Source organism: Artemia franciscana, chromosome 21, assembly GCF_032884065.1.
Source record: "Artemia franciscana chromosome 21, ASM3288406v1, whole genome shotgun sequence".
Taxonomy (NCBI): Eukaryota; Metazoa; Arthropoda; class Branchiopoda; order Anostraca; family Artemiidae; genus Artemia; species Artemia franciscana.
The window spans coordinates 16,546,398-16,559,392 of record NC_088883.1 but is presented as its reverse complement, the minus strand read 5'-3'; the positions used below and the strand labels follow the sequence as shown (position 1 = coordinate 16,559,392).

The following is a 12,995-nucleotide window of genomic DNA, read 5'->3' as shown; positions in this document are numbered from 1 at the left end:
TTATAAGTGCATTTCTTTTTCAGGGCAAGAGGGAGAAACTATAAATTTGCATAGGTGCATATAGCTACTAGGGTCATTTATACAAACGTTATTAGTCATGCTTAGTTTTTATGGCACTTGGAATCTGTCGGTCTGTCTGTCTGTCTGTCTGTCCTGGTTTTGCTAGTATAAGCACTTCTAGATAAGCTAGGACGATGAAATTTGGCAGGCGTATCAGAGACCAGACCAGATTAAATTAGAAGTAGTCGTTTCCCCGATTGGACCATGTGGGGGGGATGGGGGACGGTTAATTCAGAAAAACTAGAAAAAATGAGGTATTTTTAACTTACGAACGAGCGATCGGATCCTAATGATATTTGACATTTAGAAGCATATCGTGTCTAAGAGTACTTATTTTAAATCCCGACTGGATTCGGTGATTGGGGGAGTTGGAGGGGGAAACCTAAAATCTTGGAAAACGCTTAGAGTGAAGGGATCGGGATGAAACTTGGTGGGAAATATAAGCACAAATCCTATACACATGATTGACACAACCAGAACGAATCCACTCTCTTTGGGGGAGTTGGGGGGGTTAATTCTGAAAAATTAGAAAAAATGAGGTATTTTTAACTTACAAAGGAGTGATTGGGTCTTAATGAAATTTCATATTTAGAAGGATCTCGTAACTCAGATGTTTTATTTTAAATCGCGACAGGATCCAGTGTCATTGGGGGGAGTTTGTGGGGGACCGAAAATCTTGGAAAACACTTAGACTGGAGAGATAAGGATGAAACTTGGTGGGAAGAATAAGCACAAGTCCAAGACACATGACTGACATAACCGGACCGGATTCGAGCTTTTTGGGGGAGTTGGGGGGGGGAGTAATTCGAAAAAATGTGTTATTTATAACTTACAAAGTGGTGATCAGATCTTAACAAATCGGTGATCGGATCTTAATGAAACTTAATATATAAAAAAAATCTTATGTCTCAGATGCCCCATTTTTAATTCGAATCGAATCTGAGGACAGAGGGGGTTGGAGGGGGGAAACAGAAATCTTGGAAACGCTTGGAACGGATCCGCTCTCTTTGGGGGAGTTGGGAAGGGGGGTCCGGTGCTTTGGCGAGCTCGGTGCTTCTAGACGTACTAAGACGATGAAAATTGGTAGGCGTGTCAGGGACCTGCACAAATTGACTTGATAACAGTCGTTTCTACGATTCGACCATCTGGAAAGCTGGAGAGAGAGGAAAAATTGAAAAAAATGAGGTATTTTTAACTTAAGAGCGGGTGATCGGCTCTTAATGAAATTTGATACATAGAAGGAACTCGTGTCTCAGAGTTCTTTTTTTTTAATCCCGACCGTATCCGGTGATATTGGGGAGTTGGAGAAGGAAACAGGAAATCTTGGAAAACGCTTAGAGTGGAGAGATCGGGATGAAACTTAGTGGGAAGAATAAGCACAAGTCCTAGATACGTGATCGACATAACTGGAGTGTTCTTTTTTGGGAAAGTTGGGGGGGTGTTAATTCAGAAAAATTAGAAAAACTGAGGTATTTTCAACTTAAGAACGGGTCATCGGATCTAAATGAAACTTGATATTAAGAAGGAACTACTGTCTCAGAGCTCTTATTTTAAATTCAGACCAGATCTGGTGACATTGGGGGGAGTTGGAGGGGGAAACGGTAAATTTTGGAAAACGATTAGAGTGGAGAGATCAAGATGAAACTTTGTGGGTAGAATAAGCAAATGTTGCAAATACATGATTGACGTAACCGGACTGGATCCGCTCTCTTTGGGGGAGTTAGGGGGATCCAGGGCTTTGGCGAGTTTGGTGCTTCTGGACGTGCTAGGACGATGAAAATTGGTAGGTGTCAGGGACCTGCACAAATTAACTTGATAAAGTCGTTTTCCCCGATTCGACCATCTGAGAAATGAAGAGAGAGGAAAAATTAGAAAAAATAAATATTTTTAACTTACAAGTGGGTGATGGGATATTTATGAATTTTGATATTTAGAAGGACCTTGTGTCTCAGAGCTCTTATTTTAAATCCCGACCAGCATTAAGCCTCTGATTTTCCTTTTAAATCAATCTATTGATTCTTAGAATTTTTATAGAGCTCAGATCATATGAGCTCTTGGCTCCTGCGACCTCGTCACAAGTGCCATATGAGCTCTTAGCTCTTGTTTCTTTTCCTTTTTTTTCCTGCGTTGTAAGAGATAGCGTAATTTAGTCAAGGCCTTTGTCAATACTACAAAAGCTATTTTAAATAAATGAATGTTGAATGCTCTCTTGAATTTTGGTAAAATATTGACGTGAGGGGACAGGAGTCTTTCAGACAAATCATACGAAGACCCCCCCCCCTGGTAAGTTCAAACGGGCAGACCTTCGAAGGGGATTGGATTTTTTTGGGGAAAACTAAATACCACAAAACACCATTTTTAGGTTCAAACTTTCTAGTTTTTGTCCTCCTATGTCCCTCTTCTGGAACCATATACGAATTACGAATATGTAACTTAAAATTGATCAAAAAATATCAGAAAAAGAACATCAAGTCAAAATTGACGAAGTGAGATGAAGCAACTTAAAGATATCAAAACAAAGATTAGAAAAAGGATAATTCTCATCTAAAACAAACAGAACAACTGAAAATCAAAGTAATCCGTTGTGTAACAGATAGATGAAAAAGCTCAATTTTATCTAAGTGAATTAACTTTATCAAAAATTAAAAGATAATTGGCTAAGTGACAGGAAAGGACACTAAGGTAAGTGACACTAAGTGACTATAATAATAGTTTCTGGCTATCATTTTATTTCTTGTTTAAAATGCCCAAGACATACTATTACATGATGATAAATCAAATCACAACTCTCTTCAAACAGAAATGAAACATTTTTTTTAATATTGCTATGTCCTATGTCCCTCTTCTGCAAACACATACGAATATATAACTTAAAAAAAAAATAAAAAATCTAGTCTAACTTGACAAAGTGAGATAAAGCAACCTAAAGTTATCAAAACGAAGAATAAAAGGCAATCTCCATCAAAACAGACAGAACAACTGAAAATTAAAGTAACCCGTAGTGTAACAGATAGATGAAAGACCTCAATTTTATTTAAACAAATTGACTTCATCAAAAACTTGAAAAATAATTGTCAAAATGACAGGAAAGGTAATAATAAAAATGTTTTCTGGCTATCATTTTATTTATTCCTTAAAACACCCATGACATACTATTACATGATGATAAATCAAATCATAACTCTCTTCGAACAGAAATAAAACAAAACAATGCAAACCTTTTTAGATCTGGTAAACCAATGAATCACAGTCACGACTACAATAAAGTACTCTGGTGAAGGATAAAAGGAATGGAAGCAACAAAAACGGCAATTTTTATCACCATATCCAAAGCAGTAGGACAAACTCTCTAAACAAATTGTAGACTTTATAATGTCTAGACTAAAAAGCCCTGGGTTTTAGCTCATACCAGACTTCCTTCTTGAAGACATCAAGGAAATGTATATACATACAGTTTACCATTTTAAGGGGATGGGGCGTCAAAAAATTCCCAGGGGGGGGGGCTAAAATACCAGGGACTGACATCAAGGAAATGTATATACATACAGTTTACCATTTTAAGGGGATGGGGCGTCAAAAAATTCCCAGGGGGGGGCTAAAATACCAGGGACTGCATTTTTATTTCAGTTTTCTTATTAATTCTGGGTGCATTCTTTAGAACAATCTGGTGGATGAGGGGGGGGGGACACTCACATACAAACATGGCAGCATACATCATCAGGCAAACCAATACAATTTATTTAGTAAAGGGACTACAGCCAATCAAGGCCAAAAAAGAAGCTTACAATTATCTCGTCTTCTTTGTTTTTTTGTTCCACACCTGGAGAAACGACTTTGCTGACTGTAACTTTCGAAGATTCGTTTTTCTGTCTTCTGCCCAGGCCTAGAGAAAAACACTTGATATCCTGTAGGCTGTCGGCCTGAAACTGACCTAGCAGCAGATTCTATGGATGACTCCCTTGACCTGATGTTAATAGTTTCAGTAGATTGATGTATTGGTGGAGGTATCCTATTAAAAAAAAAAAAAAAAAAAAAAAGTTATCAAAGCATCAAAACCCATGAAGACTGATAGTAGACAGTCTAAACTAAAAAAAAAAAAAAAAAAAAAAAAAAAAAAAAAAAAAAAAAAAAAAAAAAATCCACCTCCTACTGTACTTTGGTGCTCTATTTAGATTACTAAAGCATCAAAATCCATCCAGTCTTCTCAGCATTCCAAGATCAGAAAATATTGATTCTAGCTCCTACCATAGCCTTTTATAACTTGAGTTGAATTGATTCTTTTTTCTTTTCTTTTTTTTACAATAAGACTTCAAGGGAAAAGCAATGAAAAATAGAAGAGTTTTCAACTATAATAGCATATTTTGATTTTCACACTTGAAAAAAGAAAGTCAAATTAATAAAGAAGGATGTATTTCCCATTTTCGCTTTCTGGTCTGTCTTGTGCAACAAAATTGTTGAAGATTGGGAAAGGGTTCATTCAATCACAATTTTGTTGTAGAGCTCTTGTAAAGGGCCATAAGTAATTTGAAAGTGTGCAACCACCCTCTTCAACCCCAAAGATAGTAAGCATTAAAATATGAAGATAACCATTATAATTCAAATTTTTTAAAGACCCATGTGAACATCCTTTTAGGATGTGCAGCCCCAGAAGCAGGGGCAACTACTTATGCAAATAGCTTAGTTAAAACAGTTCTCTCTCTTGATAGATGTATTTAGGAGAAAGGTCAACATGCTATGTTTACTGAAAGAAGGATTATGCATATATCAACATGATTGTTGGTCACACCAATCATCCCCTGCTACCTCACAATCACATTGCAACTCTTTTCACTCATTATTACTTAAAATACTTCTCAAGTAGTAGGTAGGTAGGTATATTTTTATTTAAAACCTTTTATCATATACATATCAATTAGTCACAAAAGGCCGTTCTGGCCTTTTTGTGACCAGATCAGTGTTTGATCATGTACCTGAATGAAATTTTCTTTAGTTTTGATAAATTTTGGTCTGCATAATCTGGTTGGCTAAAACAAGGCCCAGGGGCTTCTTTCTCTCAAACTTCATAAACACAGAAATATGATACCAATTTCAACTTGTGATTGTTCAGGGATCATGTAGAAAGCATAATTGGAAGGCTTAAGGAAGGCCCCTTCAAATTTTATAAATAAACATGCTGTAAATCTTTTCAACTTGTGATTATTCTAGAAAAGGTCTTAAATGTCACTAAAAAACCACTGATGACAAAAAATGAGGATACAATTAACATATCAGTATCCAAAAACAACACACAGAATTTAGGCAGTAAATACCATCTTACAGGATCAATGACTATTCCTTGTTGCAAAGACTTTCTTAGAAAAATTTGGGTTAACAGTAGTGATTGTATTATTGAATTAAAGGATGCTTGGCAACTTATTTTGTCTGATAAATATGCTGCTCAGTCAGTGGCACACGCTCTCAATGATCATGACCAGCCTTTGGATGCCAAAGTGAAAAGTCCATCATATTTTGGAATTGTTCACTGGACCCCTGAAAATCTTACAGTACTTGTCTGCTATAGTGCCAATGTTACAGCACCTGTGTATATAGAAGCTAAGTAGAACTGGTTTCTTTGTTAGTTTCTTTCAGCTTAGCATGAGACAAACAAAGACAAGTGACAGAATAGATGGGAGATATACAATTTGGGCTATGTATTTGCATATTAGGGGGTTGGGGGTAAAGTATTTGGACAGTGTGAATTTAGAAAACAATTCTTACTTCATAATATGCAGAATAATTGTGCCTAACACATTTTGCATGCAGACCCGCTATACTTGACCCACCCCTCCCTCCTAATGTTCAAATGTATAGCCCAAATTTGTTTATAAAGTATTATTTTTTCATTGTATTTTGTGATATTTCATTAGGAATAATTGTCAGAGAAACAGGTTTTACTTTTTACTTAGCTTTTATATGCATGGGTGCTATAACAGACAAGTACCAACCTTACATCTGATAATCTTATTCAGCTAGTAGCAAACTGCTCTGAGGCTAAGCAGCTAGGAAAAACGTGCTTTTTGCAGCTAAAATTTGCTGAAAAGACACATCTCTAACAAACCTCTTATGAAAGTTTATTGGTTGGGTATGAACGCCTACATATTAGCAAGTTCAAGTTTCTGCCTACGCAATGTCATAATTGTCAACAATTTGGTCACATCACAAAATTGTGCAAGAATCCTCCCAAATGTGCAAGATGTTCTCACAATCATCCAAAAGCTAAAGACAATATGTGTAGAGAAACCTAGGAAATGCAGCCTGTATGGCTCAGCTGACCACCCTTCATTCATTCAAGCACAGACCCTTCATTCAAGCACCACCCTTCATTCAAGCACAGGCTATACTAAATAAATGAATGATTCTATGGCACAAATCCTGGAACATTAATGGCAGTGTTTAAACAGAGCAACCCTTTATTCAACATGATATCAGTTTCAAGTTTTTTGTTGTTTTTTTTGTCCGTCTTCTATTGTTGTTTTTCTTTTGTTTTATTTGTTTAAAAAATGGGGCTATTCCAAGCTAAGGGATGGGTGGAACATGATGAACCCTTGTTTGAAGGTAATTATAATTTGTCTGACTCTAGCTCCAGTGACATCCTCTCCTTGGGTGAGTGACTACTTCAGCTTCAAAATAATTCAATGGGTGTTGTTAGTTTGATAAATAATTCAATAGGTAATTTAATAAACTTCCATCAAAAACCCCCCTTTTCAGCTACTAGCAAGTATATTTTGGATTTAGACAGAGTTTCCAAGTGAGGTTGTAATTTTTCTGTGCTCAAGCTCAATGTCTTAGTTCAAGGTCGTTGTTCTTCATTAGATGAGTTGAAAGAAATAGTACATAGTGGCCACCCCAATTTTATTGGTCTTTGTGAGACTCTCTATGATTTGAAAACTGAATATCTATTTTATCTCCCAGGGTATAAGATGGAATATTTAAATCCTAGTAGGATGACAAAAGATAGACTTACTGTTTATGTTTCTGAATATTTTCCATACTCAATAAGACGTAAACCTGTCAAAACATTTAGAGGGGATTTTTAAATCCATGTTTATTGAGATAAAAACCCAAAATAAATCTCTGACTTTTGGTAACTTAATTTTTTCAAAATTAATTAACAGAGCACTGGTCTGTCTTGGTCATAACAAGCATCTTATCCTCCTGTTTTGCTAAATTTTTATTTCTCTTTCTTGTATTTTGTGTTATTTGTAGTTCTTTATTTTTTCTCCTTGTACTCCGCTTTTTCCCTTTTGTGAGTGGGTAAGAAATAAATCCTTATTTTTTTTTTAATATATACCAGTCTCCTGGTGGGTCTGCCCCCCCCCTTTCCTTCTGATTCTTGATAAGGTTTTTGAAGCAATCCAACATCATTCATGTGAATTTGTCATTATGGATGACTTCTATATTAATTTGTGTGATCAAAGTATGTTAGGGAATTTCTTGCTAATAATTAGGGTTTCCCCAATTTTCAGAGAATTGATGTGTCTGGATTGGGTCTGCTATTTATTTGTGCAGGTGGAATCATGTACTAATCCCCTACTTAGCTTGGACTTTTTTGGAGGGGGAGGGGAGTTGTTTGAGTTGGTGTTGTGAGTATATTATTTAAAAAATGTTTGATGGATGTATTTGTTTAATTTTCTATTTTGTTTCTTCCCTTTTCTTTTCTAGCCTTAGAGTCTTACAGGGGATACTAGCAGAGCTTTGTTGCAACTTAAGTAAGAGTATGATACTTTTACCATTTGGGAAATGGGCAGAAGCCATACTCTTGCTTGTAGTGAAGAAAACATTCATTATAAGTACATAACCCCAATCATTTGGAAAGAATTGGGGAATAACTTTCAAAAAGTTAATTTTGTTTGTTTTTTTATTACAAAAAATTTCAAGTTTTTAAAAAACTCCTGATTTAAAGATAAGATTTTTTTCAAACTTCAAACTTTCATGAAAATATCAAAACTAGTATCAAAGTAACAATATGAAAGTAGCAAAACACCAAAGTAAACAAAGAATCAAAGTAACAATAAGCAACTTGCAAAACTCACAGCCCCTGCACCCTAAATCAAAGTTACCACATAAATCACTAAATCCAAATATCAAAGTAAACAAAGTATCAAAGAACAATAATTAAGTTCCATAACTGTGAACCATTTCTCTGGAGCTGGGGGGGGGAGGTCAACTCCAGAAGCATAGTTATTTGGCCTTTGAACTATTTTGAACAAAATGGCTATCTCCAAATTTTGACTGGATGTCCTTTGGGAAAGTGGGAGAGGGCTAGTTGGCCATTGATTGCTTTTGACTCTTAAAAAAGAGCTAGAAACTTTAAATTTTATATGTAATTGCAGCAATTAGTACATATAGAAACAGCATAAAAAAGGCATTGAGCAGTACATTCACCTTGTTTCCTCAACAGTGGTGAAATCTGGCATATATTTACCTAGTTCAACTCTGCCTTGAGACCAGAGTAAAAGTGAATGGAGAAATCTATTTTTTGTTGGTATTACTCCTGCATTCCTGCTCTCCAAAGGGAAATGCTATAAAATTCTAAAAACTAAGTCTAGTTAACAACAGTGTAAAATTCTTAGGCTACTAATATCATTCCTTAAAGTGTACCAATACACTTTACACCCATCTCAGTAGTGATGAAATACATGCCTCAAATAGTGCAAAGACTACACAATGGAACTTCAATATACTCTATTTGCTGTTGTACTGGTTGTTTGTTGTTAAATCAATTTGAATAAAAAAGCCACATATGGAAAATTTATTGTAGGCTATATATGCAATTTGGGTAGAACCTATATTTGACCATTGAGAGGCTGGGTAAAGCTTATAAGTACACTTTAAGGAATGATGACTGTTGGTTTTTTAGAATGTTTTAAACTAGGCCTAGTTTTCAGAATTTTATGCTGTTTCCTTCTGGAGAGTGAGAATGCACTACTGATAGCTATTTATTGAATAAAGGCTTGCTATCCTAAGGAGAAGAGATGAGCCATATTCATCTGCCCTCCTCAGAAGAAAACACAATTAAATTGTGGAGACTAGTCCTACTTGGAACATTTGAAAATAAGCTAGCATAGGCCTACCTGCTTATATTATTCCTATAAGCACTTCATTTTACTTTCAACCTATGCTAATCCCTAATGTACAAATATAGGCTGTAGAAAAAAAAGGTAAAATTCTAGTTGATTGACTTCTTGCTATCTCAGAAAGGGTTTAGGTCAAGAAAATGAAACTTTCAGGGATGAATCTACAGACTAAAGTATGTCCCAGGAATGTATTTTGAAGCAACTACCTCCACTCCTTCTCCATCTAGAGGGCCCTGACCTTTGATGACCTTCAAAAATATGTGTTATAAAAGTGAAACCTTGCAAAATAGATCTTCTGCTTAATTGAAGTACAACACAATTGTTTTCGGCTTCATGACTTTGCTCAATTCCATTTTATGGGGTTTTAAAGATATGCAAATACATTTCCTAAATTTTGAAGAAAAAAAAACATTGATATGGCTCAAAATTCAACACAAATAGGCCTAACTGGAATTGCATTTTCAGAACTAAAGGCAGAGAAAAAGCAACTAGTAACCAAAAATTAAGGCAAAATGTTGTTTTGTCAAAATTTAAATAGGTACAGACCTGTCACATAGGCAAATTTCAGGGCCCTCTTGAGGGAGAAGGAGTGGAGGTGGGTACTTTAAAATATCTCCCTATGACATACTTTAATCTGTAAATTCATCCCTGAAAGTTTCATTTTCATAACCTAAACCATTTCCAAGATAGCAAGAAGTCCATTAACTAGAATTTTACCAGAAAAAATATATATATCCTCTATGGATTTTCCTGTTTATGATGTTATTTGAATACTGTTTTTGACATAAATTTATCTGTAAACAAACATTACTGGCAACATCAGGCAATGGGAAAATCCATGGAGAACATGGGCTATATATTTTCACATTAGCAGGAATGGAAGTAAAATAGCCTAAAGTGAAGCACTTTGAAGAATATTATAGCCTAAACATGTCTTTTACAATGATTTGAAGCAGACTACAGGCTAACCAAATATTCAGAAATTTATAGTGTTTTTTTCTGAAGAGAACAACCACTGCACTAGTACCATTTTACCTTTTTTTACAATTGATAAAGTTAGGCTAGGTCATGACGCAAACTGCCAGATACAGCATTACAAGTTGGAAATATGTGGATATTGAAGGTAATAACAACTTCCATGGTCGTAACTTGACCCATAGCCTATATAATTATCTAAACTCCTACTGTTTTCCATCAAGAACTGGAAGTATCTTCTTTTCCAGGACTCCCATTTTTGTGGTTTTAAGGCAATGCCAATAATGCAAACAGCCAAACTACTTCTTTTCTTTCTGTAACGAATTAATGGAGCATCGCCCACTAATTACTATTAACCATTTACAAGTGGCTTTCGTAACCCATGTCCCTTCGAAGAGACTATGCTTGTGCCGGTGCTTCGTGAGGGGGCCACTTAGGCCCACATTCTTAATCATACATTTAAGCACTTTAATAAATTCTCAGCCTTAAAAATGCCTATTAACGAGTAACACCCCCAAATAGTGAAACTTGACGTCTTGGCTGTAAAGGTACACGCCAGTTCATAAAAAAGATTGTACCTCGTTGTACAAAGGATGTTCCTCATTGGTACATGCCCAGCTATGTATTACGGGGACGGGTGGGGTGTATTTAATGAAAAACGATAATATTATAGGGGGTTTATTTTTTGAAGATAATATTACGGGGTGCATATAGTGGAAGGGGTTTTGTGAGTAAAAGATTGAGGTAGAAATACACTATTGATAATATCCAATATTTTCGACATGAGAATCATATTAGAGGCGGATGGGTCTAATTATGTTACCTTTATCGCCTAGATTCCCTACTGAGCGTTCCTAGAGGTCATGATAATAATGCCTGGTATCTGGATAAATAAGCAAATGTGATATAACAAACAATAAACGTATTTCGGTACTTGCATACAATTTGTCTGATTTATGCACTTGATTAGATTGAGTATTCAGACAAGAATAAACTCAGGCTTAGAGATAATTCTATCCTGCTCAAAATCCTCAAAAAGCTGAACATTGACTGTCTCTCCTAGAAGTCAAGACTTGACTAAATATCTCAAGCCTTTTGTCTCACGTATATATATTCCCCCTTTTACGTTGTTTGACCTTCCATTAAATCAAGATATCGCGACTCCACAATATCACAGGTATTTTCATCTTGATAAGATGTTGTCCTCTTATGGAATTAACAAGACATACAATCGAACATATTCAAATCTATACAATTAACATTTGCTTTAAGTCACAACTTTGTTCTTTTCATCATGATAAGATGCCATTTTTTTACAAAGTGCATTTAAATTTATGCAAATCACGACTTAAGTCACAAAAAGTTGGCTGATTCTAAAAGGCTAGTTTTTTATCATACTTGTTGGCTAATGTACTGAATACTTCAAGAAATAATATTTTATCACTATTCTGAAATCGGTTTGCAAAAATGACAATTTTCAAAACCTTGGATTTTATAGGGGGAAATATAGGTCTTTATCCCTCTTCCCGTCATAGAATGATGTCCTCATCATTTTGACTAATCTCCCATTTTTATAATAGTTTGTTTTATTTTTTGAAAATGTGTTATTATCTATTAACGTTCTAAAATTCATCCTTATATTTCCTTCAACGCGGAATGAGTATTGACCTGCGTCTACAGTACTATTTTTTGGGGTTTAATATTTTTATTCTTACACCTAGAATTAAAATAATTAAAGTAATATGGAATGAGCACGTTAATGACATAATTTGACGCGATAAAGCTTATGCTCCTACACCTTACGTTAATATATTAGACTTGAACTACAGGTTTATACTAAGAATACCTTGATTCAATTGCTTTTTTTTAGTCGTACATATTTTTATTAAAATTGATTTTAATTTGACTATCTTTCCATTTGATTCAGGATAATCAAAAATATCAAAGAATAATAGTCAGGTTAAATTTACATCAACAATTGAAAACAATTGTCAATTTTATAATATTCTGCTAGTCACTACTGGTAGGTTTTTGTTATATTCCTTCACTAAGTAAGTTTTATAATATTCTGCAAATCACTACTGGAATATTTTTGTTATAGCTCCTCACTAAGTTATTTTTGTAATATTTTGCAAATTACCATTGGCACATCCTTGTTATATTTCATCACAAAGTTTTTTATATTTCTTTCTTTCAAATTTATGCCATAATTTTTCGTATGTCTGCCCATTTCACTTTTTGATTTGATCAATTATTGTTCGTCCTTATCAATATAAGTTCTTAGTTCTCCACCTTCCCACTTTCACCTTATTTTCCTATACCTTACATTAATATATTAAACTTGAATTACAGGTTTACACAAAGAATACCTTGTTTCAATTGCCTTTTTTGGTTTTAGTCATACATATTCTTATTAAAATTGATTTTAATTCGACTATCTTTCCATTTGACTCAAGGTATTCAAAAATATTAAAGCATAATAGTCAGGTTTAATTTACATCAACAATTGAAAACAATTGTCAGTTTTATAATATTTTGCTAGTCACTACTGGCAGATTTTTGTTATATTTCTTCACTAAGTAAGTTTTATAATATTCTGCCAATCACTACTGGCATATTTTTGTTATAATTCCTCACTAAGCTAGTTTTATAATATTCTGCAAATTATTATTGGCACATCTTTGGTATATTTCATCACAAAGTTTGTTATGTTTCTTTCTTTCACATTTGTGCCATAATTTTTCGTATATCTGCCCATTTCACTTTTTAATTTGGTCAATTATTGTTCATCCTTATCAATATAAGTTCTTAGTTCTCCACCTTCCCACTATGACCCATATTACT

The 12,995-nt window shown here is 34.6% G+C and overlaps 1 protein-coding gene across 1 annotated transcript in view; it reads right to left on the bottom strand.

Moving 5' to 3' along the window:
• Nucleotides 1-10,497, bottom strand: part of LOC136040883 (R3H domain-containing protein 4-like) — a 33,902-nt gene extending 23,405 nt beyond the window's left edge. Inside the window, exons 1-2 of the mRNA XM_065725290.1 lie at nt 10,362-10,497; nt 3,846-4,069 (exon numbers count right to left, since the gene is read on the bottom strand). Coding sequence (XP_065581362.1) covers nt 3,846-4,069; nt 10,362-10,408 — 271 coding nt within the window. The 5' untranslated portion in view covers nt 10,409-10,497. The remainder of the gene's footprint in view (nt 1-3,845; nt 4,070-10,361) is intronic.
• Between the last annotated feature and the right edge of the window lie 2,498 nt (nt 10,498-12,995).